At 37.5% G+C, this 27,988-nt stretch overlaps 1 protein-coding gene and 1 long non-coding RNA gene across 9 annotated transcripts in view; one reads left to right on the top strand and one right to left on the bottom strand.

Annotated features, from left to right (window-relative positions):
* The window catches only part of LOC147574874 (uncharacterized), a 23,100-nt gene extending 22,401 nt beyond the window's left edge, over positions 1-699 (bottom strand). Inside the window, exon 1 of one of the 2 annotated variants that reach the window (XR_015243592.1) lies at positions 260-699. This is a non-coding gene — a long non-coding RNA (uncharacterized LOC147574874). The remainder of the gene's footprint in view (positions 1-259) is intronic. The other variant, XR_015243593.1, reaches the window with a different exon arrangement.
* C9orf72 (C9orf72-SMCR8 complex subunit) lies at positions 500-27,988 on the top strand. 7 transcript variants are annotated; one of them, XM_086685445.1, is made up of 12 exons: positions 738-800; positions 2,749-2,943; positions 5,970-6,457; positions 7,810-7,869; positions 13,086-13,181; positions 13,894-13,958; positions 16,107-16,179; positions 18,150-18,266; positions 20,804-21,039; positions 24,689-24,746; positions 25,846-25,955; positions 26,086-27,988. In XM_086685445.1, the coding sequence occupies exons 3-12, from the start codon at positions 6,014-6,016 to the stop codon at positions 26,270-26,272; spliced, it is 1,446 nt and encodes a 481-aa protein (XP_086541571.1). In that variant the 5' UTR covers positions 738-800; positions 2,749-2,943; positions 5,970-6,013; the 3' UTR covers positions 26,273-27,988. The 7 variants fall into 7 exon arrangements, with proteins under 7 accessions (XP_086541575.1, XP_025768899.1, XP_086541571.1 ...); XM_086685444.1 differs by lacking the exon at positions 738-800 and adding an exon at positions 824-1,689; XM_086685446.1 differs by lacking the exon at positions 738-800 and adding an exon at positions 1,738-2,657.

The following is a 27,988-nucleotide window of genomic DNA, read 5'->3' as shown; positions in this document are numbered from 1 at the left end:
AGAAAATGCTTGTACGTAAGGAAGACAAAACTGTGGTGACTAGGTTTTGCGGGAAAAGGAAATTACCTAATCAGACTTGAAGTTAAGTTACAGCACACTTAATAGTGTCATAAGGAGAAAATAAATCCATTAATTCAACACACTTATTGAGCGCCCACTACCTGTCAAAGCACAAACCATTCACAACTACCAACTCTGCTTTCTCGGGTCTAAGCAGCTTTCCTCACTAATGACACCACTATCTCGGCTAACACCTTACCCCCCATTTTCACCGAACGCGTCATCGAACAAAGGGATGGAACAAATGGAGCCCGCCCTCTTCCACATGCCTCCCGCCTTCACGTAAATGCAAATCGAAAACTTCAAGACGCACCTACGGTGTCCCACGAGGAAAACGAAATTAAGCAGCGACTTCTTCCGCCCACGTAAAAGATGGCGTTTGAAGCGTCAACCGTCCCCGCTGCCCGGTTTCTTCCCTTCGGGGGGCGGGGTCCAGAGATATCAGGAGGTGTGTGCTTCGGAGGTGTGTGCTTTTGTTTTCCTCATCCTTTCTCCCCTCCGCTTACTTTCACAATATTCGCTGAAGATGACGAGCGAAAGATTGGGTAAAATCTACTCAGAGGAGCACCAGGCGGGAAACAACTGCGGCGTGAAGGGGTTTTCGGGGCCGGAACACGAGCGAGGAGCCGGACCCTGGGGCGGGGCCCTGGGGCGGGGCCGGGGGCGGGGCGGGGCGGAGGCCGGGTTGCGGTTGCGGTCCCTGCGCCCGCGGCGGCTGAGTCGCTGGTGGTGGCGAGTGGGTGAGTGAGAAGCCGGCGGGCCGGCGATTGTTTGGGGTCGGGGTCCTGGGACCGTGCGGGGGCGGTCGCGGCGGCACCTATCCTCCGGGCTTGGTTGGTCCTCCCTGACCGAAACCCGGCATCAGGTTTTCCAGCTGGTGACTAGTGGAGTTGCCTCCATCCGGGCCCCCGCCTTCCCGGCAGCGGCGGCAGGGAGACCAGGGCTGCAGACCGGGCCTCTAGCCGGCTTTCCAGCCCGCAGCTCCCGAGCCGTCCCCTTTCAGGAATCCTATGTGAGACCCAGAGGGGCCCGCCGCACCACCTGCACCGCGGGTTCGAGGGAAAGGCGCCTCCGGCACTGAGAGGCCTGGTCCTGGGGAAGGCCAGGGGCGGGTGGTGCTCGGTGAACCCCGAGTCGGGGTTTCGAGAGGAGATAACTGCGGGGTGGGATGGTGGCCCGGGTTGTACCACATAGCTACCCAATTCGAATCGAAGTTTCTAGAGATTGCTGATGCCTTGTAAATTTGGGGAGCGATTCTAGACTGGGCTGTGCTCCCACTGTATGGGTCATGACTTGCTTCACAGCTCCGAGGTTACACAGACTTACTTAAAGGAAGTGACCTTTGACTTGAGCATCACTTGGCTGATGGTATCTTTTGCAGAAAGAAGTGCCCTGATTACATGACTACTGTGCCCACACGGGGTCTGAGTCACCCCGTGAACTCACCAGTCTTCTGTATTCAGCAGAGGGAGGTCATGAACTTGCCCAAGAGAGATGGCCCTTTGAGAAACACTGGAGATTGCTAGCTGGGCTCTAGCAAAGTAACAGCCTGGTTGTGGCCAGTGGATAATTTTCGATTCCGACTGTTCCCATCCCTCACCTGTGATGCAAAGCAAGGGGACACAACATGTATGGCATTACTTTTAATTTGTACTTTTAACTTGAAAAATACTGATACCATCTTTCTCAGGCTTAAGGAAACTTATAATGGGAAGAAATCTCACAGAAGCTAGAGTATATTATATGAAAGCTTAATAATACAGAGTCAGAATACTTGGAATACGATGGTGTTATGTGATGCAGATACCTTTGGCCAGCACCTTCCCCAAACCCTGCTGCTTTGCGAAAGCACTCAATTAGTTGGAAAATCACCTGGTGATGTCTGCTTTTTATACATCCAAAACAAAAATGAGAGAAATTCTAGACAACGTTGCTGATGGTGCACTAAGCCAGCACTAACCTGCTCCAGGAAACAGTGCATTGGAGCTAAAGATTTTTTTTCCCTCTTTATAAAGTTGATAAAATAGTCTCTTTATTTGGCTCTGTTAGCAGTCCAAAATTTGCTTTGGGAGGGAAAGAAGTTAAAAAAACAAAACAAAACAAAACAAAAAAAAAACAAAAAACAATGAAGAGTCCTGTCTTTCAAGCCTGCCCTAGGGCCCTATGGTAATTAAGTAGTTCTAAGGAGCTGTGTGGGTTAGGCTTCCTATTATGTGAGAAACTTGGATCTGTCAGAGATAGCTTGATAGTGATATCCTAAACTTCATTTCCGAGTCTTGCCTGATAAAAATTTAGAAAGTGTTGCCCACAGTCTGGTGTTAACAAACAGTTCTCTGTCATTAAAGCTGGCCTGAGCATCATCTGTTTTAGGAAGTGGGCTGGTTAAGGATCCTGCTTCTTTTCGGGCCGGGAGAAAATAAACTGAAAGCATGGTCACAAGAAATGTGAGCCTTATGATGGCACAGTTCTGATTTACAACAGCAGTGGGCCAGCCAACTTTGTAAATACCAGTGAGAGAAGAGACGGCTGATTTTTAGCAAAAGTTTAAGAAAAAGCAAAGCTTCAAACCTACTACTCTGCCAGAAGTTTTACAGATGGTAATTAATATAATCTTTATGCCTGCATATGTTGGATGATTTTCAGTAAGTATATTGGTACATCCTCATGAACCCTATTCTTTGTTTACAGGAGTGGCAAGCCACCGTGTCACCCAATTTGGATCCTGGCTTCCCTCAAAAGACTCTTATGGCTATTGCTTGATTACCTTCTGGAGTAGCCAACTACATATAGATATATAGATAAAAGACTATTGGTTTTGGCCCGATTTTTTGCAGCCACCTTTATATATATGGATTTTCCTTACCAAGGATGATGACTTTAAGTGTTAGTAAAAGTATTTTTACAGCTCTCCTAACTTTTCTTCTCTGTAACATTTCATTTCTCAAAATTATTAATTTTGACAGGATTTTAAGCTAAACAATTCAGCATGGACCTTGTCCTTTCTTTTCTTTCTAATGAGACTAGCAATGAGACTGAATGTAATTAATGGTCTGTGATAGTTGAATTTTCACAATCTGGTAAAAATCTCCCCATCCCCATAATCCAACCAGATGTTGCTCTAGGGCTCAGTTCGGTTTTAGGAAATGCTTCTATTTTCAACGTAATGATGAAATGTTTGAGGTAAAGGTTTATTCTTATGATAATTCATCTTTTAAAAAAAAAAATTTTTTTTAAGGTTTATTTTGGGGAGAGTGTGAGAGGGGGAGGAGCAGAGAGAGGAGGGGGGAAGACACAGAATCTGAAGCAGGCTCCAGGCTCTGAGCTGTCAGCACAGACAGGGTCTTGAACCCATGAACGTGGGATCATGACCTGCACCGAAGTCAGATGCTTAACGGACTGAGCCCGGGGTTCACATGCCCCAAATATTCACCTTTTTTATTCAAAACAGAAGAACAAAAGAAAAATGTTACAATACAATTTTGTGGCTGTTAATCCATCTCCTTGGCCTCCAGTTTGTTGTTACTAATGATGACAAATAACATCATTACAGTTTTAATTCAAATTACATTCCTGTATTCTGTCATTGTAAACTGTTGAAATTGTATCCAAAACAGTAGATATTGTAAATAAACTAGACAGTGTATGTCCAGTATAGTCTTTTGAGACTATTAAGTTGATATGACACATTAAAAAGTAAACATTGCCTAAATGAATTACGGAACTAAAAGATACATACATAAACTGCCTATTTGTTAAATCATTTCTACACATGCATACAATAAAGTGTTTTTGCAAAGATCCGTATACCTATCCTTGACATGCATGATAAAAATGCTCGTCTAATACTCTAAAAATAGAAGCTACTGCTTTTCAACAGTGTCTGAACTCTTGACAAGATGCAGATAAAATTCTTTAAGTAAATGAATTGTAGTTACAGATCAAATGTACCTCCCAAAGCAGTCCTGCAATCAAAGATAGGTATATCATAACTAACTTATTAATTGCTATCCTTTATCATTATGATGAACACATTCCACAATTTTAGACTTGCTTAAATGGTTCTTTTGGTTTAAATGGTTTCTTATGGTTCTTTTCATTTTGGGTCTTTAAATATATGCATTCAATTGTTTTTAAAGATTTTGTTTTTAGGGGCGCCTGCGTGGCTCAGTTGGTTGGGCACCTGACTTCGGCTCAGGTTATGATCTCACAGATCGTGAGTTCGAGCCCCACATCGGGCTCTGTGCTGACAGCTCAGAGCCTGGAGCCTACTTCGCATTCTGTGCCTCCCCCTCTCTCTACCGCTACCCTGCTCACGCTCTGTGTCTCTTTGTCTCTCAATAATAAATAAATGTTAAAAAAAAAAAAAAAAGATTTTGTTTTTAAGTAATTTCTTTACCTGGGATTCAGACCCACAACCTCAAGATCAAAAGTCACATGCTCCACCAACTGAGCCAGCCAGGTGCCCCTCAGTTTTAAAATTAGGCAAAGAATTATTCATTTTACACTAATATCACAGAGTATATACCTTAAGAGTGTTATATTTCAGTGGGTTAAGATGTATGAGACCTCGATTCTTGCCTGACTCTGTGACCTTGGGCAGTTTGCTTTTGTCTCTGTGTGTATTATCTCAGTGGTTTGAAAGGCTTGGCCAGTATCCCATCCAGTCACTGTGCTCTTTACATGTTCTAAATAACTAAAGTTTTTTTTTTTTTTTTATTTTAGCCATTTAGCATAGAAGTCTCTTTGTAATGAACTCAGTGCAATGCTACGCTGCTTCCTTAAATTTAAGTAGCATATTAAATGTATTTATCTTCCTCTTGATGTTTCAGTGTCATGTTAAACACTGAATTGGGCTTTAGTACCCTAAGAACTTGTTGAGAATAACAGGACTTTTTGCTCATTTTTGTTATGGTCCCAGATTGTTGTGTTTTTGTTTCTGTTTTTTGTTTCTTGTTTGCTTTCCTTCCTCCCTTCTTCCCTGTCCCGCCCCCCCCTCCCCCACCACCTCCAACAGCTTTAGGATGTTTTTATTGACAGGTGTCTTTACTTGTTTCTAAGACTGCCATAACAAAGTACCACAAACTGGGTAATATAAAACAACAACAGTTTATTCTCACAGTTTTGGAAGCTGGAAGCCCAAAATAAGGTGTCTGTAGGGACATGCTCCTCTGAAGGCTGTAGGGAAGTATCCTTCCTTGCCCCTTAGCTCATAGCTGTTACCAGCCATGTTTGGCTTTCCTTGGCTTGTAGCCATATCACTCCAATTCCTACATCTGTCTTTACACAACCCCATTTCCTCTTTGTCTGTGTGTCTCTAAATCTTTCTAAGGACACCAATCATTGGATTAGGATCCACCCTCATCCAATATGACCCCATCTTAATTTGATTACATTTATTTTCAAATAAGGTCACACTCACAAATACAGAGGGGTAGGACTTGAACATATATTTTGTGGCAGACATGGTTCAACCCACAACAAGTGTGGTGGTCTGTAGCAGAACCCTCCCCTGCCCAATTTGCTCCTCTTTAGTTGCTGTGGTTTAAGGAGCAAATATCCAGTGATAATAGAATTGCACATAGACTAGATATTTGGGAACAGTGAGTCTATTCCATGAGCTGTAGTGTATAGTATTTCGTATTAATGTTCAAAGGCCCTTTTTTTTTAGGTCATTATTATTTTGGACATCTAAGTATATTCTCTGAATATAGGTGACAATTTACTATGTATCAAGGTTATCATATTCACAAGCGTTTAATGTGCACTTGCCATGCTAGCTGGTGGGACATGTTTTCAAATCCTTTTTGACTGAAGAGGAGAAAACCACATAGGCCTTTATCATTTGAGTTTCTGAGCTATGACTTTAAAATTGCTGAACCTAATTATTGATTTTGTATGTCATTGTTTAGATATCCCTGGAGCATTTGGATAATGTGATAGTTGGGATGCAGTGATGTCGAATCTCTGTCCACCACCATCTCCAGCTGTTGCCAAGACAGAGATTGCTCTAAGTGGTGAATCACCTCTATTAGCAGCTACCTTTGCTTACTGGGACAATATTCTTGGTCCTAGAGTAAGACACATTTGGGCTCCTAAGACAGAACAGCTACTTCTCAGCGATGGAGAAATAACTTTTCTTGCCAACCACACCTTAAATGGAGAAATCCTCCGAAACGCAGAGAGTGGGGCTATAGATGTGAAGTTTTTTGTCCTTTCTGAAAAAGGAGTCATTATTGTTTCATTGATCTTTGATGGAAACTGGAATGGAGATAGGAGCACATATGGTCTATCAATTATACTTCCACAGACCGAACTTAGCTTCTACCTCCCGCTTCACAGAGTGTGTGTTGATAGACTAACACATATTATCAGAAAAGGAAGGATATGGATGCACAAGGTGAGTGATTTTTGAGCGTATTAATCATGCTAATCTAGCCATTGAATGTTTATCTTCTGATACATTTATATCTAATTTTTAGAAATTCTATGCAATTAATTTCAAGCAGTAGCTATTATTTGCATCTGCCCTATTAAATTTTTTTTTAATGTTTATTTATTTTTGAGAGAGAGAAAGAGACAGAGCATGAACAGAGGAGGGGCAGAGAGAGATGGAGACACAGAATCTAAAGCAGGCTCAAGGCTCTGAGCCATCAGCACAGAGCTCGACGCGGGGCTTGAACCCACAAGCCATGAGATCATGACATGAGCTGAAGTCCGATGCTTAACCCACTGAGCCACCCAGGTGCCCCTGCATCTGCCCTATTAGATAGATAGGTCTAGTAGTCTGATGTCAGTGATCTTCATAATAACCCTTAAAGGCAGGGGATGATAGCTCTCTGTTACAAGTAAAAAGCTAAAACAGAGAAATTAAGAATATTGTAATAAGTTTTAGAGTATGGGTTTGTCTTGGGAACCTTTAACCATAAAACCTTTTTTTCTTTTTGCGTTGCATGACCCTGTTTTTCACTTAGTACTTTGTGTAGGTACAAGCAGTTCAAAACAAGTGTTTCATAAGCAGCTCGCCATGTAGCCTTTGGTCTCTTTAACTTTACCTAGTTCTGAAATTTGTAAAATGAGATTGGATGAAATGGTTTCTAGGAGATGCTCCTTTTAATTTTGCAGATTGAGCCAGAGGAAATTACTGTCATCCCCTAAATCCTGCAGTTTAATATTTAGTGGTATTTATATTTTCGTGTATTTTTGGCAGATCCGAAGAACAAGTTTAACTCTCTTCTGCTCTATGGTTTTGATACTAATGTGGAAGTCTGTTAAAGCATTATTAATCTTCCAAGGCTTTTACCAAATAGTGAAGAGAAATAGCGTCTTTCAAAAGAATAGTGTTTTACTATGTTTACATACATGTTTTCTTATTTTAAATGTTTATGAAAATCATTTAAAATCAGGAAGCCCCAGATTCAACTTGATCTTATTTAATTTGAAAAGTACAAATCATTAGTTTCCTTTGTGAAACTATGCAGATGTTACATTGACTGTTTTCTGACAACTTATCTTTTTTTAACTACAGAAAAAAGGGTGTTTTTATTTTATTTTGTATTGTTTATAAGAGAAGGAATTTGTTGGATTAATTTCCTGCCCCCTCCCTTTTTTTCCTGCCCTAATGTGGAAAGTATTTTTCCCATGAACTAAATTACACAACAGCATGTCTACCATTTAACTGTATAGTGAAAACTAAACAAGTATCAAGATGTTTTTTTTAATTTTAACTTTAATAAATTTTCTCTTGCTTAGGAAAGGCAAGAAAATGTCCAGAAAATAGTCTTAGAAGGCACAGAAAGAATGGAAGATCAGGTAAGATACAGAATGCTTGCTATCAAAAAGTACAACCTCATGACATGTATCTATATAAGGCTGAGGGCTACTTTTCTTTTTTCTTTTTTTTTAATTTTTTTTTCAATGTTTATAAATTTTTGAGAAAGAGAGAGAATGTGAGCAGAGGAGGGGCAGAGAGAGTGGGAGACCCAGAATCCGAAGCAGGCTCCAGGCTTTGAGCTGTCAGCATAGATGCAGGCTTGAACTCATGAACCACAGGATCATGACCTAAGCTGAAGTCAGACACTTAACTGACTGAGCCACCCAGGTACCCCTGAGGGCTACTTTTCTTAAGGCCTTGAAGCCATACTATTTTGACAGAGTGAATCTGAAAATGAACAGAGCCTTTGTGGAAATATATGGAATAAACTAAATGAAAATTTCCATATCTTAGATCTGAAGAGTTAAATAAGTGAAGAATAATAGCAATTTTGCTACCTTTTTTCTGTTTGTATAGAGTAAGTTTTGAATAACTTGTTCATACTAAAAATTTTAAGTTTTATATGAGATTTTCTTTAAGGCGTTGCTTCTCAGACATTTCCACAGAAGTTATAACAGGAGGGAAGTGAGTATACTCCTAAGATATCTGGGGGTGCAGGCACAGTTCTAAGCATAATATTTATTTGAAGTCTCACATTGTATTTTTAAAAGTCATGCAGTTTATATTTTATATCTATTTAATATTGCAGTCTGCCAGTGATATTCCTCACCTTCTTCTGGTAATAAGTCTCTAGGGAAGCATGCCATGTTTATCCCATGGCTTTTAATGTCCTTAGGGCACAGGCACCAGTATTTGAGATATTTGATTGCGAGGGTACACTTTCCCTTATGGAAATTAAATGCAAACCATTTTAGTGCAGGGCAGAGATGTTCTGAAGGGGAATCTCTAATGGAGAAAGGGTTCTTTGCTTTTACTCCCATTGCTGCTGGCTGGCCACCCTCAGTGTTCCTTCTGTTTGAACTCCAGTCTGTGGCTGGGTTGTCCTTACTGTGGTTTTCCTTAGCATACCTAAGACATAATAGTACTTTGAACAGTAACTTTTCTAAAAATTTGAATATGTAGGGACTTAAACCAGGAAAATACAAAACCCTGTAGAATGACCTACTTTACAAAATTGTTATGTCTGTACTTTTGTAAATAGCTTCCCAGGCCAGAGGAGAGGTAATCCTGGGGAAAGATCTGACACTTAGAAGATGTTTCCGTTTACCCAGAAAAGCCTGGCCTTTACTTACTGGTAATGAGCAGGGTGCCAAGTACTGGGGGGACTTTTACCAACCTGTAGATGTACCTGCTAGTTATGGAGTAGTTAGTAGGGTTTCCTCAAGATAAAGATATTTAGGACCCAGTAAAATTCTACTTTTCCTGGGATTTTTTTTTTTCAAACTAGAAACCTATACTTAAAAAATTTACCACTGTTAATTTTTAAGTTTTGTTTCTTTTTTTTTAAAGTTTATTTGTTTATAAATTTGTTTATTTATTTGCACTTTTGTTACATGCAAACACAAGTAGGGGAGGGGCAGAGATGGAGAGAGAAAGAATCCCAAGCAGGCTCCACAGTGTTAGCCCAGAGCCCTATAGGGGGCTTGATCCCATGCACCAAGATCATGACCTGAGCTGAGATCCAAGTCGGATCTGAGTTGAAGTCAACCGAGTCACCCAGGTGCCCCAGTTTTATTTCTCTCTTAAGGGCTCTTCTTGAAAATGTCATTGTGTCCCTTCTGTGTATTTGGACCAACAGAAGGTTTTTAAAGGGGAAACATTCTTCTGCTGAGAAGTTCAAGTTAGAGAAGTCAAAGGAGGAAAAGAAACTTGAGGGATTTACTTTAGAGTCTCTTCTGTGTTCAGGCTCGTAGAATTTTTTTTGTTAAGCTTTGATGAAGATATCCATTCACTTAGGATAAATATCTGAGATACGGTTTATGGCACTATATATATGCCTACACCGAAGGGAAAGTATTTTCCTACAGTTTTCCTTTCTGAAAAGAAGCTGCTTGATAACTGAATCCCTGTGAATCTCCCATCATGTGCTTAAAATGACTTTATTTTGAACAAATAAATACTATTTGGGGATGACACATGAGTCTGGAATCAATCACTGACTTCATTCAGTGCAAGTTTTGGATACTTATAGCTATCATCTGATAAAAATCACTTTATGAGGAAATCCCTTTATAGCTTGTCATTATTCTTGTTGAATTGCCTGTGTTGATTGTAATTGTAAACAAGAATTTTAAAAATTCTTTTAAAAAACAGAAACAGTGAGTGGTTATGTTTGGAGGCTACTACAGGATGAATTCTTTTTTTTTTTTTAAATAAAACCTATATCTTGCAAGGAGGCTTAGGACTTAGCATAAAATTCCCACAGACAGCATCACATTTAAAGCCCAAGTTTCTGAAAAACTGGGTATAGTCACTCAAAAAATGACTCTTGGAATGACTGAGATTTAAAGACACATTTGAAAAGTTTGAGTAAGATAGTTTCATGAGATGTGAGTGAGGAAAAAGCTGTTAGATTGATCTTATTTATGTGTTTTGAAAACATATTTAGCTAAAATTTAACGGACATGTGACAATTTATCTACCTTTCTAAAAGTTTACGTATTCAGGATGGTCCAGAAATTTGGGGGCAGGGGTGATGGTAATGAATAAATGAGAGATCATCCATTTGAGACACTCTGTGTTTGTGATGTTCTATATTGAACTTGGAATTTCACTCTAGAAACTACAGATTTCAAAATTGCATTTTTGATACATAATTCAAATTTTATCTTGAATTCTAAAGGAAACTTGTCTGTTTTATTGATTGTTAACATATATGTGATGATTTCAGTTTGCATTTGAGTACTAAACCTTATTGTGAATGTAGATGTTGAGTGTTGAGTTATTTGCTGACTATTTCTGAGCCTTTTTGTGCTTGTTTTTCCTCATTTTTTTTAATGTTTATTTATTTTTGAGACAGAGACAGAGCATGAGCAGGGGAGGGGCAGAGATAGAGAGGGAGACACAGAATCTGAAACAGGCTCCAGGCTCTGAGATGTCAGCACAGAGCCCGACACAGGGCTCAAATCCACAAACTGTGAGATCATGACCTGAGCCGAAGTCAGATGCTTAACCAACTGAGCCATCCAGGCTCCAAGTTTTTCCTCATTTTTAAATATAAAATGCATCAATGACCTTTAATTAACAAGAATTTTTATATCTCAAATAAATATCAAAGGAAATCCTTTCTAAATTTGGCATGGCAATTTAATTATAGCATGTAACAGTAAATGATAAGCCAATGATTCCACTCTGACTAAAGAAAGTCATTCCCAGAAGGATGAAAATGAGTTTATTTATTTTTTCCTATCAAGCAAATCTTTTATTAATTTATCAATTTCTTATAAACTACTTTACTTTTATTTTTTAAATTGTGGTAAAGGACCCTCCCCTGCTAATGCTCTGTCTCTCTCTCAAAAATAAATAAACCTTAAAAAAAAAGTTTAAAAAAAAAGTTGGGGGGGGTGCCTGGGTGACTCAGTCAGTTAAGCATCCGACTTTGGCTCAGGTCATGATTTCTTGGTCTGTGCATTTGAGCCCCACGTTGGGCTCTGTGCCGACAGCTCAGAGCCTGGAGCCTGCTTTGGATTCTCTGTCTTCCTCTCTCTCTGACCCTCCCCTGCTCATGTTCTGTCTCTGTCTCTGTCTCTTTCTCAAAAATAAATAAACATTAAAAAAAGTTTAAACAAATAAATTGTGGAAAGGGACACTTAACATGAAATCTATCCTCAACAAAACTTGAAGTGTATTGTGTAATATTGCTAACTACATGTACATTATCATACAGCAGATCTCTACAGCTTCTTCATCTTGTATGACTGAAACCATATACCCATTGAACAGTAACCTCTCATTTTTCCTTCCCTCCAGCCTCTAGCAACCACCGTTCTTCTTTTGATTTCTGTGGGTTTGACTACTTAGATACCTCATATAAATGGAATAATGCACTATTTGTCCTTCTGTGACTGGCATATTTCATTTAGCATAGTGTCCTCAAGATTTATCCATGTTGCGTATGACAGCATTTCCTTCTTTTTAAGGTCCGTTGTATGTATACACCAAATTTTCTTCATGCGTGCTCCCATAGATGGACATTTAGGTTGTTTCCATACCTTGGGTATTATGAATAATGCTGCATTGAACACGGAAGTACAAATATCTCTTTGAGAGCCTGTCTCCAATTCTTTTGGATAAATATACAGAAGTAGGACTTCTGGATTATATGCTAGTTCTATTTTTAATTTTTTGAAGAACCGCCAGAGTGTTTTGGATAGTCGCTGCACCATTTTATATTTCTTCCAACAGTGCACAGGGATCCAATTTCTCCATATCATCACCAATACTTGTTATTTTCTGGGTTTTCTTTTTGTTTTTGTTTTATATTGGCCATCCTAACAGGTATGAGGTGATATCTCAGTAATTGTGATTTGCATTTTCCCGATGGTGAGTGATGAAAATCAGTTTTAAAATAGTACGTACATCTTTTAGAAATGCTTTGAAATAGTAGACATGTTTGGGGCTGTATTCTAACAAGCTATTGAGTGTTTCTATCAAAGGGTGTCATTCTTGGTTTTGGTTCTTAATATTTTATTGTCCTGTTGGTCCTATACAGATTTTCCCCGCTATCCAAAAGTGGAGTGTTCCTATAGAACATTTCATACACTGAAATGGCCATAAAGTGAGGAAGCAATTACCATTAATTTACGTGGAAAAGTTCTTGAGCATTCCCAGACCCAAAACATAACCCGTCTTACACATCTCAGATACCTTAGAACACACCCTGCTAAGGAATGCACAAAATAAATCGAGACAAAGCACAGATGCTCACCACCATCCACAGCTAAGGCGGCTTGATGCTGAGATGCCTGGGATAGTTCCTGGGGAAGGAGCTTGGCAGGGCCTCTCCTGCGCTCAGGCTATGTGCTGCCTCTTAGAGGGGTTCATTGCAAAATAGGTGCTCAACCCCTTTTAGCTTTTCACCTTTTTTTTTGGTGAAAGCAAAAATCCTCTTTGGATTCCTTTTGGTTACTGAAAACAGGTACTAATGTAGGTCTTTGATAAAAGCAAAGTGGTGTAACTCGAACTTTGGAAAAGCAGGGGATACCTTCATTGTGTAATTTTTTTTTTTCTGCCTCATTTTGCTTTTTTTGTACAGGGTCAGAGTATTATTCCAATGCTTACTGGCGAAGTAATTCCTGTAATGGAGCTGCTTTCATCTATGAAATCACACAGTGTTCCTGAAGAAATAGATGTAAGCCATGACTTGTATTATTAAATAAGAACAATGGTACCACCTCTTATCAATTCCCTTGAGTTCTATTACTATTATGTATATTAGTAGCATTCTAATTTTACTAGTGTGCATTTTTTGTCATACATGCTATTCCTATGAAGTATTAACCACTTTAATAACACACACATAAAATACTGAGTTTTATGGCCAAAAAGAGGCTTTTTTGGTCAGTGACAGTTGTGACAGAATTACACCTATTTAGTTTAGAAGTAGGAGAATTCCAGACCTTAAAGAAGCAGTCAGTATTTAATGCAGTACTTTTGGTTAACAAAGCAGTGTACAAGTCAGTGGTGATAAACACAAGTTTACTTATATTCCATAATCTAGTTTCTTAATCCCATGTTGACATTTTGAATCACACGGTAAGAGTGCATAGAGAAATCTTGAGGAAACTGTTCCGGTTTCTTTCTGACTGTGTCATTAAGATTCGTCTCCTGATTCTGACAGCAAAGAATAGGAAGTTGTTCTCATCAAAATTGTTGTTTAACCTGCCTGACAAGTTTTCACATTTGTTCTCCTGAAAGTTTATAGAAGCACAGAGATGGCTTTATTAGGATTCTTGATGCTTAGAAATGAGGGCAATGTGTTCTGTTGAACCGAGACTTGAGAGTGTTATTTCACTGCCGTATTATAACCAGAATAACTTCTTTTTTTTTGTGGTACATTTTAGATAGCTGATACAGTTCTCAATGATGATGACATTGGTGACAGTTGTCATGAAGGCTTCCTTCTCAAGTAAGAATTTTGTTTCTTTCATAAAAGGTGGATAAAGCACATAGAAATCTTATGCTCACCAATGACATGATTTGGAAGGAAGAAAGTAATAGAATAGCTACCCAAACTATTCTAGGAACATTGTTTCATATTTGAACTATTACTTAGCTTTGTGTTATTTTTTCATTTGTTACATGTCTGTGATATATTTGATGTTACTCTTTTTAATACTGAAAGAAGCCGAGTTTCCATAGTGCCCAGACAGAAAATCTTGTTGGTTCTGGTTTCTTGTTTTACTTCTCATTAAATCTGAAACTAAGAACAAAAGGGGTTCTTAGACCCATTTCTAATGTTGGTGGGGTTCCTCACACCAACAAACAATGCTTTAGATACCAAGTGGGTCCTACGATTTAATTCATTTCTGGCACTTTCTGCCTGGAGATAATGTCAGATTCCCCAGATTAAGGGTTCAATCCCACAAGACTGTGTCCCACCTACCCTCCAGACACTAGTCACAAGCCCAAGTTTTCACCTATGCTTCTGACTGGCTAGATATTAGAGATCTCAACCACCCATCCTTGGACTTCAGACATCAGTAACAAGTCCAGGATGTTACCTGTTCTTTTCACCAACTGGCTATGACTATGACTCCCTCCTTGTGTTCCATTAATTTACTGGAGCAGCTCACAGAACTCAGAGAAACATTTTATTTACTGGATTACTGGTTTATTGTAAAGGATAGAATATAACATACAGATGAACATCTATATGGAAGAGATGCATAGGATAAGGTTTGGGGAAAGGGTGAAGAGCTTCCATACCATCTCTGAGCACACATCTCTCCCCAGATCTCCACGTGTTCACCAACCCAGAATCTCTCCAAATCCCTTCCTTTTGGGTTTTCATGGAGGCTTTGTTACATAGGCATGGTTGATCAAATCATTGGCCGTTGGTGATAACTTCCATCCCCTCTCCCCTACCCAGAAGTCAGCGGGAGGGACTGAAAGTTCTCATCTTTAGTGGTTGGCTCCATTGGCAATCAGCCCCCATCCTTAGATGTTTTCCAAAAGTCGCTCCATTAACATAACAAAAGGCATCTTTATCTTTTCCTGCACTTAGGAAATTCTAAGTGTTATGGGAGCTGTGAGCCAGGAAATGTGAATAAAAAACAAATGCGTATTTCTTAAAATCACAGTATCACAGAACCCTTACAAATTGAATTGCATTGTGGATGCACTTAAGTTATTTAGGCCTAGAAAAGAAAATTATTTGTTATTTTTACTTATCCTTTCCATCTTATAGTAGATTTTAGAACTTAAGAGTGTGGGCTCTAAAACCAGACTTCCTGGGTTATTGCTGTGTGTAAACTGGGGCAAGATACCTGAAGCCTCTGTGCCCCCATCTCCTCATCTGTAAAATGGGAATAATAGTAGTACCTACTTAATAGGATTGTTGTAGGAATTGAGTGAGATAAATCATACCAAGCCCTTAAAACAGCACCCGGAACGTATAAGCACGTAACAGCTAATAGCTAACATTTTCTACTTCTGTCTTTTCAAAGGAAAATGTTAATGACTGTTAATGACAGTAATATCAGCCAACATTTATCCCTCTAATAAGTGCGCTCTCTGCACTGAGAATCTCATCTTCTACCTCAGTGATTCTTTATGACTGCAGATTATCGTGAAGTTTTATTTTGTTTTTGATGAGAAGTGACAGGATAAAGTATTTGCTTTTATGTCCATAGTCTTTTCCTTTAGGTTCATGATGGAAACTCAGAGGTGTGAGTGTTTTGAACCCGGAAGCTTTACGTAGTATGAATCAGAAGGACTTTAGTCCCCCTTCCACTCACTGTCAGCCGTTCATATCCTTGTTTTTAATCCCATTTGACTTTAAGTAAATCACTTAACCTCTCAACACCTCAGTTTCTTTCATTATAAAATGGTGATATTTTACTAACTGGGTTTTAAGTTCAAATGGGAGGATCTGTGTGAAAGGCCTGTGGAAAAACGTAAAGTACCGTGGAAATAAAAGGTGGCATTTTACTTACAGTTTGTCATTCATCATGTAAAGCTAGTCTGTTACTTGAAGTTCGCATGCCCTTTTTTTGTTTAGTTTGTGAAATTGCTTTACAGCCAGTGTTTTTCATCTTTTTTCTCCACTTTGCAGTGCCATTAGCTCACACCTGCAGACCTGTGGCTGTTCAGTCGTAGTAGGTAGCAGTGCAGAAAAAGTAAATAAGGTAATTTATCTTATAATCCAGCAAATAATCTCACTTCTTAATACTGCTAACATATCATGGATTGTGATTTTTTTTTTTTAATTTTTTTTTTTTTAACGTTTATTTTTGAGACAGAGAGAGACAGAGTATGAACAGGGGAGGGGCAGAAAGAGAGGGAGACACAGAATCGGAAGCAGGCTCCAGGCTCTGAGCCATCAGCCCAGAGCCCGACGCGGGGCTCGAACTCACGGACCGTGAGATCGTGACCTGAGCCGAAGTCGGGCGCTTAACCGACTGAGCCACCCAGGCGCCCCTCATGGATTGTGATTTAAAAGTTAGGTTGTAGTCAAGCAAAATTACTGTGACACCCTGTGCAGAAGTAAGTCGAAGTAAACTGCTTAACTAGGAAATCATTTATCAGTTTCATGTTGATAATTCATTAAGAATATTCATAAATATGATACAGTTCACAGTATTGTATAAATGGTTTTGAGAATTTCATTAAAATAAGGTATTTTTAAAAAATATTTGTCTTCTATTTTCTGATGTCACTTAATAAGTATGAAGATAACCATGTACTTGTGATACTAATTCCAAAGAAATGTTATCTAATTATTCATTTTGATTTCTTATATTATTTTCCTCCTAAATCTATTTCTTTTAGGGACCTATCACTGTTCAGTGGTCAGTGGAAGTTATGTTTTACTCAGTAACGTCTGTGACCACTTCCTTCAGTGCTCTATGAGTTACTAAAGAATTAATGAAGTTAACTTACTTTTCCAAGCGTTAGGCACTAAACTAAAGGATTTTGTACTTTACTTCACTGACTGTTAACTAGAAAGAGAGAAATTGCACATATCTATCAGTTTAAGCAAACCTGACTTCTCTTTTTATGTTTTATATAGGAAATATGTTAGCAATAATTATTTCCTTGACAAATATATTTGTAATTTTTTTCTCAAGTTACCTACCCTGTATGCTTGCATGACCCTTAATTTACCAAAATTATATATTTCCATACATCCATTTGTGAAAGGTTAATGCATCTCTGTTGTTATGCTGATCTAGTGATTTATTATTACATCTGTTACCCCAAGAAGGTAACTTTCCCTGTGTCACCCAGACCCTTCAGGGTCACAGAAGGACTTCCCAGTAGCTTTCTGGAAGGAGAGAGGCTCTGTGGTTGGGGCCCTGTGTATTTTAAAACATTTTTTTCATCCACATCCTCTTCTGGCATGATCACTTCTCTTTTATCTTTTTAATTTGAGAAAACGGATGCCATCACTCTATATTGAAAGCTAGTACTTTAATCTAAAAACTCTGAATATACTCTGAATTCCAACATACTTACATGGCTTTTTACTTTTCCTAATAGAGCTATAGATCAAATCCTGTTAGAATCCTAGATTTCTAAACCCCAACCAAAGGCTTGCTTATTTTAAATCAAATTTGATAGAATTAATTCTCATTCTGTTGAAGGATTTGGACACTCCTGATATTCATTATAATGAGATTTCATATGTCGAACTGTTCAATCGAAGCCATAATTCTGCCTAATTCAACTGTATTTAGTTTTCTTATCCAAAATTGTTTTTTTTCATTTGAAAAATACTTGCTGCTGGGTGGAAATAGAATTAATAATTATATTAAGTCATTAGTTCTTACTGAAATATAAAAGTTCCATGGTCAAAGAGTTGGATAAAGTATGCATATTATATCAATCACCTGGAAAGTCAATATATATTCCAATGCTAAAGGTTTTGAGATACCATACATTTACCACCATTTGCCAAACTTACTTGACCACAGAATTCCTATTTTAGGCAACAACTGTTATGTCCCATGGACTACTCCAGGTGACTAAGGAAACCTTTTTTCTCAGGATGTATTTCATCGACAGTATGGTTGAAGTTTCTTTTCAGATTTCTTTCATAAGCAGACCAGTGGCCTTTTAATTTCCTATTTTAATGCTAAAATATTTTCTTTTACAGATAGTGAGAACATTATGCCTTTTTCTGACTCCAGCAGAGAGAAAATGTTCCAGATTATGTGAAGCAGAATCATCATTTAAATACGAGTCAGGGCTCTTTGTACAAGGCCTGCTAAAGGTATAGTTTCCATTTGTCACATGTGAAAGCAATTTTTTAAAATCATTTTTGACATTCTGTATAAATACACTGTGAATATTAGCATGTGGTGCATCTCATGTTTGTATGCCAAGGAGCTGACTGTTATACACAAGTCTGAGCACAGAGTATGTATCTTACAGATTTATAATTAGTATGAGTGAAACAGCTTAGAGTATCTTTTTGTGTGTGTGTGTCTGTTTGGTTTCCTATAGCTGCCTGTTTGGCTCCAGGATTATTTGTTTTTTAATATGTGGTTGAATCTGGGGCGCCTGGGTGGCTTAGTCGGATAAGCATCTGACTTCAGCTCAGGTCCTGTTCTCGTGGTTCCTGCGTTCGAGCCCCGCGCGTCGGGCTCTGTGCTGACAGCTCAGAGCCTGGAGTCTGCTTCGGATTCTGTGTCTCCCTCTCTCTCTGCTCCTTCCCCGCTTGCACTCTGTCTCTCTCTCAAAAATAAATAAAACATTAAAAAATATATATGTGGTTGAATCAGATTGCACGTCTAAAATAGTTACTTTTTTTTCTGAAAAGGATTTGAATTTTTGTGTTAGCATTTTTTATGTACTGTATTCATTTATTGAAAAAAAATTTAAAGCTGCTTCCTGTCTTCAAAATTGTGTATAGGATTTGAATAATGCATATATATTTTCACATGTAGGTAGCTTTAAATTATTTTACATTTTTCTTTTATTTATTTTCTTTTTTCTTTTTAATTCCAGTATGGTTAACATACAGCATTATATTCGTTTCAGGTGTATAATACAGTGTTCCAGTAATTCTGTACATTCAGTGTTCATCGTGATAGGTGTACTCTTAATCCCCATCACCTATTTTACCCATTCTCCCATCCCCTTCTAATAACCATAAGTTTGTTCTCTATAGTTTTTGTTCATTTGTTTTGTTTCTTAAATTCCTCAGACGGGTGAAATCATATGGTACTTGTCTTTCTCTGACTGCTTGAATCTGCTTTTCAAGGAGCAAGGCAGATAAATGTAAATTAGAAATTGTTTTCAATAATTACAGGGAAGACAGTTTATTCATTTTATTGAAACTATCATTGATGTTTCAATTACAGTCAAAGGATGGGAGAAGGTAGATTTCCTAATGGTTATGTGATTCTCATAGCGAATGCTTTCTTGAGGATCTATGCATAGCAAAATGAAACAAAACATATTAGAAGTTGTGGCAAATAAAAATTATATTCAGCTTTTGCATTTTTAACAGTGTGCATGCTTTGAGCTCAGAATAATACAGAAACTACTTAAGGGATGTAACTATTTCCGATTTGAATTTTACAAGTCTGAAAATTAGAACTTCTTTTTATCAAAAGCATGATAAGGTACTTAGTACTTTTATTTTCTCAGTACCCTCTCATTTAGTTATGTAATTTTATCCCTAAAAGGGACCTATACCAGATGCATAGAGGAAAACTTGAAACTATAATCTAATGAAAAATATTTGTTAAGAGTTTTCCATATAAGTATAAATTGTTAAGCCTTTCAGAAATATTTTAACATTCTTTGTCAAGAGCTTTAAAGATGTTCAAAAATTGGGGTGCCTGGATGGCTTAGTCACTTGAGTGTCTGACTCTTGATTTCAGCTCAGATCATGATCTGAGGGTTGTGGGATTAAGCCCTGCATCCAGTTCCACACTGAGCATGGATCCTGCTTAAGATTCTCTCTCTGTCTCTCTCTCTCTCCCCCTCCCTCTCCCCCCTCCCTCTCCCCCCTCCTCCACTCAAGTGCATGCACGTGTGCAGGCACTCTCCCTCTCTCTTGCTCTCTAAAATAAAAAATAAAAATGTTCAAAGACTTAGCTTACTATCTATATTTCTGGAAATCTTAGGGAAGCAGTTATATAAGAAGAAAGATTTACTTATGAAAGTGTTTATTATAGCATTATGAGAGTGAAAAATTGAAAGTAGCCTCTATATTGTATTCATAACATATACCAATGTTTCATACACAGATATTTGTTACATGGCAGTTGACTACCCAACTGACAATACTTGGAAAGAAGTACATTTTTTTACTTACAAAAATTATAGATTCATTGAGATTTAAAAGAACATAAGGAATAATCAAGAAGAAAATAAAAAGTTACCCATACTCTCATAATCCAATGTATTACCACCGTTAATATTTGGCATCTATCTTTCTGGTCTTTTTTTCCTCTGTATGTATCTTTTACATAGTTCCCTGTCCCTATCCCTGCATATTTTAACCTCCTCTTTCCATAATACGTTATGAATATCTTTCTGTATCAACACAAATTGATAACTTCAGTTGTTCTGCAAATTCATTTTTAGTAGCTAAATAATAAGCCATTTTTTGTTTAATCAGTTCTCTTTTTGGATGCTTACTTGTTTTCTAGTGTTCACCATTTCAGCCAGTGCTTTAGTGCACACATCACTAAAACTGTATACAATGGATCTGTTAAAGCCAGTTTTTCTGGTTAAAAAATAATTCTTCGTGTCTTTTGACATATAAAACAATGAATTTTCTTTTCATTATGTCAGGATTCAACCGGAAGCTTTGTGCTCCCATTCCGGCAAGTCATGTACGCTCCCTATCCCACCACACACATAGATGTGGACGTCAACACTGTCAAGCAGATGCCACCATGTCACGAGCATATTTACAATCAGCGCAGGTACATGAGATCTGAGCTGACAGCATTCTGGAGAGCCACTTCAGAAGAAGACATGGCTCAGGATACAATCATCTATACAGATGAAAGCTTCACTCCTGATTTGTACGTAATAATGTTATTGTTAAACGGTATTGTGCAGTTGTATCTTTTATGAGTAAAATCAAGTGTGTATTTGAAAGGAATGAACTATTACTAAGAGAATTATGCTTGAAGAAAAATTTGGTTAGTCATGCCTTTTTTCTTAAATGTCTGTTTTTCTTAATGTAATTATGTTTTGCATAGAGAGATTAGATTAGTCCTTAAAAGTAAATATTTAAGGGGCACCTGGGTGGCTCAGTGGGTTAAACGTCGGGTCATGATCTGTGCTGACAGCTCAGGTCATGATCTGTGCTGACAGCTCGGAGCCTGGAGCCTGCTTCAGATTCTGTGCCTCCCTCTCTCTCTGCCCCTCCCCCTCTCATAGTCTGTCTCTCTCAAAAATAAACAAAAAATTTTTTTAAGTAAATATTTAAGTATTTATTTAACAAATATATATTGAGGCCCTAGGCACCGTAATAGGTGCTAAGGCTGGTAGTGACCAACTGGGGGCACCTTTGTGGCTCAGTCAGTTAAGCATCCGATTCTTGGTTTTGGCTCAGGTCATGATCTCGCAGTTCATGGGATTGAGCCCTGTTGCATTATGCACTGACAGCACAGAGCCTGCTTGGGATTCTCTCTCTCTGCTTCATCCTGCTCATACTCTCTCTTTCTCTCTCAAAATAAATATTTAAAAAAAATAGTGACCAACCAGATAGCCCCAACCCTTGGCATTGCTTATTAGTCTAGTGTGTAAGACTCATTAGAAGGCATTTTAACTTAACTAAAGAAATAATTCTAAGTCTTTTTTTCTTGATATGTGAATATAAAATACAGTAGAACTACAAAAATACATTTACAGAGCATTCTTTTATTTGCATTTCATATTGTGTTTACTCATTTTTTACCATAAAGTGTGATCACTAAATAAAAAAAGAGGAAAAGTAGTGATAAAATGTTGAAAGTGGACCTAATGAGAGGAGAAAAAATTATAAATTTGTATTATAAACCCAAGAAAATACTTAAGTTCTACATCAGGAAAAGAAATGGAGTATAGTATAATGGTTCTCTTTAATCAGTGTAAAGTACCTGGCATATATAATGTGCTCAATATATGTTAACTGTGATAATCCAGTTCTGAGTGTACAAAGCAGCAGTAAAATTGGAGCATGCAACTCTGTCCTGTGTTTCTAAGAAAGATTTTGAGCTGAGACAGGGGACATGTGGAGCACCAGTAGTGACACAGAAGATGGTGACCAAAAGCAGAGAAAAGGAACACCCATGTCCAAGGGATCCCCAGCCTCACGTGTCTCTAAAAGATGGCATCATTAGGACCCATCTTTTCTCAGCTGTGCGTGCACTGATCTTGTTGGTTCCTTAGAAAGTTTTAAGAGAATTGGTTTAGAAAATGAATTGGTCAAGGGGCACGTGGGTGACTCCATCCGTCAAGCGTCCAACTTTTGGTTTTGACCCGGGTCATGATCTCACGGTTTGTGAGATGGAACCCCACATCCGGCTCTGCACTGACAGCACAGAGCCTGCTTGGGATTCTCTCTCTCGCTCTCTTTGTGCCCCAGCCCTGCTCATTCACTCTGTCTCTTTCAAAATAAGTAAAATAAACTTTCAAAAGAAAAAAGAAAGAAAATGAATTGGTCAAAATTGGAATTCCAGGTGATGACTATGTTTTCAAGTATTGGTAATTTTGGTACATGTGTAGTAATTCTCAAAATTAATCTGTGCTTTCAAGCATTTTCTTCTTAACTAAAGTGTTTAGTATTTTTTCTGCTTTGTTTTGTTTTTTTTTGTTTTTTTTTTTTTTTTTTTGTTACTTCAGATATCCTTTTTGGGGAATTTAGTGAACTTTAGGATGGATTTACCACCTATATTTTTATTTTTATTTTTATTTTTTTAGAGAAAGTGTATGTATGCTTTTAACATTTCTTACTCATTTTAGCCAGTTATGTTTGAATGCTTCACTGATTTGACAGATGTTGATTAGCCATCTAGTCTTATTTTTGTTGGTGATAAAATAAAAAACCATAATGTCATGAATTTTTAAAATTTGTTTACAACTCTAAGTAAATTTTCTGAGCATCAAATGGGCCCAAAATGATATTTTCTACCATTAGATTGTGTATTAACTTTTATATGTTATATATACTGTATTTTTTAGTTTCCTTTAAACAATATTATTTAATTTTAAGATATTTTTAATTTTAACCCTTTTTTTTTTTTCAACGTTTATTTATTTTTTTGAGACAAGCTCCGAGCTGTCGGCACAAGCCCGACGCGGGTCTCGAACTCAGACCATGAGATCATGATCTGAGCCGAAGTTGGAGCTCAACCGACTGAGCCACCCAGGCGCCCCTATTAAAAATAGTTACACTCTTGGGGCGCCTGGGTGGCTCAGTCGATTAAGCGGCCGACTTCGGCTCGGGTCATGATCTCGCGGTCCGTGAGTTCGAGCCCCGCGTCGGGCTCTGTGCTGACAGCTCAGAGCCTGGAGCCTGTTTCAGATTCTGTGTCTCCCTCTCTCTGACCCTCCCCCGTTCATGCTCTGTCTCTCTCTGTCTCAAAAATAAATAAACGTTAAAAAAAAAAATTAAAAAAAAAATAGTTACACTCACTGCCACTACATGAAAAATCAGTCACTAGAAATATTCTTTTTTAACACTGGCTTCATCTGATTTACTTATTACTGAGACAATCAGTGAAACAGTATATTCAGAACACTAGACTTAAATAATTTAGCCTTATTCTCTCTCCAAAGCCAGAAAAGGGGTACTGTTACTACCAAATTGGACACCAGTTGGACAGCCAGTGATCACGAAAGGCTGATTTTTTTTTTCCTTCTGAATTTCCTTCTTCTGTAATTTGGTATACCCATCTCCTTAACTAGGAAATTTTAGGTACTTTCCTATTTATTTATGCATACACACCTCTTTGCCAGTCTTGTCAGTTCGATGATGATCCCTACTATTTTCAGTTAAAAATTGCTTACCTTATGGTATGTTAGATATACACTATCTCAAGTGTGCACATTATCTCAAGTGTGAGTTAACGTCTTAGTTTCTTACTCCGATCATTACCAAGTAGCTTATACTTTCCTAAGTAATTGGTTCTTGTTACTTGCCTGATGATAGGTTTGTTGATGCAACTCAGTGGTCAAGATGTTCATTAATCCCATTTGAATGTTTCTTAGTGTTCACCCTTTTACCTTTTTCTTCCTGAACAGCTTATTACAAGTTATTATAAGGTTAACCTTTTATTTTATTTTGGGTTTTGATGGTAGTAATATGTGTTTATTTTTGTTGCTTTTATTTTTTTGACATGGCAGGAATTGGTAATCATATTTATTAATTCTCTGAGGCTCTCAAATTTTTTTTATAAGGTGAGGGTACAAAAATAGATTGATAGGTATTTACATGCCCTTGGGACTGCTTATATCTTTAAGAGAAAAATAATTACATACTGTCTTGACAAACTCCAGTAATATGCAAGTGTATCCTTGAGTTAAAATGAATATGTATTTTATATCTCCAAATATATACATCTAATTTTTATAAATATGTTTATATGTAATACTCCATTTCTAAGAATTAACTTGACTGGAGTGAGGGATTTGGGAAAGTAGCGTTGTATAGACATTTCAACATTTGGACTGTTTTCTTTGTAGGAATATTTTTCAAGATGTCTTACACAGAGACACTCTAGTAAAAGCCTTCCTGGATCAGGTAAATGTTAAACCTAAGATTGTCAAAATGAATAGTATGACATACTATCTTTTTTAATATATACTACATTGCCTGTGCGCATGCGCTCTCTCTCGCTCTCTATATATATCTATATCATCATAGAATTAAGTTACTATCTTTTCGTAGTGTCTCATGTCTTTCCAAAGTGTCTACATGATTTTTCTTTTGATTTGTTAATGGCCATGGGCTGTATATTAACAATTAAAGATGCAGTATTCCCCACTTAAAATAATAAATGTCTTAATTCCAACCACTAACATATAACTCCAGGTGTTTTCTTTTGGGGAGGGGAGAAAGGTTTTTATTTGCCTTAATTGGGCCAAAATATCTTTAAAACTTGTATACTTGTACTGAAATAATAACATCTTTATTGTCTTATTCTTTTCAAAAATAATCTGCTTAATTAACATTTGAAGAAAATTATAGATTACATGGGACTTATTTCTTAATATAACAGAGCTGTGTCATAATATCATTCTGGGGATCAGGCCAGGAACAGGGTCATAGAAGTAGCTTTGAAATAATGAGGTCCTTAAGTTAACTCAAAATTTTGGAACCAGATCTGTGTGGTCTGTGACATATTGCAAAGTTCAGAGATAATTCACAACCATGCAATGAATTCCATGCTTCTCAAGCTGAATAAAATCATTCTATCATTACACATGTACCCTCAACACCCCAAGAGTAGAGAGAGAGAAGAAGACCTCAAAACCCTAGCCTATAAGCGTGGCTCAACTTCTGAGAGCTTGGATTTTATTTGGAGATATGGGCAGAAAAAGTTAAGTACACATCAGGATGCAAATTACATCATGATTCTTAATAAAGTAAATAAGGATATATATTTGAGGTAGTATGCAAAATTAGAGTCCATTTTCAAAGATAAAATAGAAAACTTCAGAAAAACATGATCGCCTCTAAATTCAGTACTTCCTGTCTGTTAGGGGCATCAGTAGGAATGGTTGTGGAAAGCTGCTCTAATGTGTGTTAGCTGCCAGACATTGTCAACACTGTGATAGAAATATGCTGTATAAGAAGATTTGGAGCAAATTATTTATTAAAATGTTTGATTTTCCTGTAGGTCTTTCATTTGAAGCCTGGTTTATCTCTCAGGAGTACTTTCCTGGCACAGTTTCTACTCGTCCTTCACAGAAAAGCCTTGACGCTAATAAAGTATATAGAAGATGATACGTAAGTAAAGCTATATGGAATAAAAACCTTTGTGCATTGTGCTTTGTTTTGTTCCTTTTGGATGTTTTCTATATATTTTTATGTATTTATGTATTTATATGTAAAAAGGATTTTTCTTCATTATTTATAGGCAGAAGGGGAAAAAGCCCTTTAAGTCTCTTCGGAACCTGAAGATAGACCTTGATTTAACAGCAGAGGGCGACCTTAACATAATAATGGCTCTAGCTGAGAAAATTAAACCAGGCCTCCACTCATTTATCTTTGGAAGACCTTTCTATACTAGTGTACAAGAACGAGATGTTCTAATGACTTTTTAAATGTGTAACTTATTAAATATATGTTGTCACCATGATGATTGCTGCTGAAGTAGCTCAGTGGTGTGGGAAACATCATTCCCTTGGGTCATGTCCCAGACTCCTACTTGGCAGTGCAGTTAAAGTTAGTTACACTACACTTGTCACAAGTCTGTCAGGGGACGTCCGGTGCATTGTTACAATGGATGCATCTTTTCCTAGGTGTGTTGTCTTGAGATACAGACTTATGTTTACAGTTAGAGTAAATGTTCCTGCTATCTTTTAAAGATATAATAATAAGATATGAACTTGACCACAACTACTGTTTTTGAAACTTACAATTCATGGTTTACATGTATCAAAGTGAAATCTGAGTTACTTTTCACAGATATAATACTAGTTGACTTTTCATCTCTTGGTATTCCTTGGTATGTAAGATTACTGTAATACTTTTATAATCAGCTGAAAATTAGAGCATCTGAATCATTTCAGTTCCACAAAAGGAACTTAGCTGGAACATAGGTTAAGTATTAGAAAGAATGTATTGATCAAGCAGATGTTTAATTCAAATTAATTATTAGATCCTCCTTTGTAGACTGGGTAGTCCTTAGGGTTCAATCTGTGTAGAAACATCAGTATGTGTAGTCCGGATTATGGCAAACCAGTCAGGGTATTTGTGTGTTTCTGTGTGTGTGTGGGGGTGTGTGTGTGTGTGTGTGTGTGTGTGTGTGTGTGTGTGTTGAGCTCTGTCAAAGACAATAGAGGAAATTGGATTTTATGTTTTAGTAGTTATTGCAAACTATTTAAATTAATTTTTATTATTTTTGAGCCAAATTGAAATGTGTACCTCCTGTGCCTTTTTTTTCTTGGAAAATATAATTACTTGGAAGAAGTTCAGATTACACTAGTCAGTCATTTTTATCTTGTTTTCCTCCTGCATAGTCTTACCCTCATTTGACAGTTGTAACTCCAAGATTATGAAATGCAATGGAGAATATACTAACTAGTAAGATCCTTTTACAGGAACAGAGAACAATATCTTGTCCTTTTCCTTCTCAAATTTCTGCCCTTACTTTTGAGGTTATTGCCAGGTCTATTTGCCTCTGCATCATGTGAGGAAAACAGGAGAAACTTTATTGATGTGCTATTTTACTAGGTGCTACTTTGGCAGAACTAAGTGGTCAATTTCTTTTGTTTCTTTAATGTCTTTGGACCATTGTGCTAGCTGTAAACTGACTAATATAATTCTTTGCTAGAACCGTTTTGACATAATAGTATATACAAGCATAAAAATTATTTTTATTTAAAACTGTGGAAGTTACACAAAAGGGAAAAGTATTTATAAGAAAGGGATAAAAGTGACAGAGCCTCTCTGCCATTGCTCACCAAATGGAACCAAAACTAACATGTTATGTTCTGAAAGGTCCTAATTACCTTTCACATCACTAATAAGAAGGGTGTAGACATCTTGATTTTTAGACACAAACCGAATGAGATGACTGGTGCTCTGTGGTGCACTCATGAAAGAATTTACAGATACCACCTTATTGCACCCCTTACTCAGTGCTTCTTATGTGATTGATTATTAAAGAGTGCTGACCGATTATTTTCTTTTGCTGGTTTATTGTACTGTTACATGGAATGCAAGTTGTACAGTGAAGTAAGTTATTAAAGCATGTGTAAACATTGTTATATATCTTTTCTCCTAGGTGGAGAATTTTGAATAAACTGTCTTTGAAA

This window comes from Puma concolor, chromosome D4 (genome assembly GCF_028749965.1).
Source record: "Puma concolor isolate L17-30 chromosome D4, mPumCon1.1.hap2, whole genome shotgun sequence".
NCBI lineage: Eukaryota > Metazoa > Chordata > Mammalia > Carnivora > Felidae > Puma > Puma concolor.
Note: the sequence above shows the minus strand (reverse complement) of the source record. Positions and strands in the feature narration are given on the sequence as shown.

Bases quoted from the DNA above. Each gene is read 5' to 3' on its own strand.
- C9orf72 (XM_086685449.1), top strand. From the start codon at position 6,014: ATGTCGAATCTCTGTCCACCACCATCTCCAGCTGTTGCCAAGACAGAG. The intron at 16,180-18,149 runs GTAATTTATCTT...TTTCTTTTACAG, and splicing joins GTGCAGAAAAAGTAAATAAG to ATAGTGAGAACATTATGCCT. The intron at 18,267-20,803 runs GTATAGTTTCCA...TCATTATGTCAG, and splicing joins TTGTACAAGGCCTGCTAAAG to GATTCAACCGGAAGCTTTGT.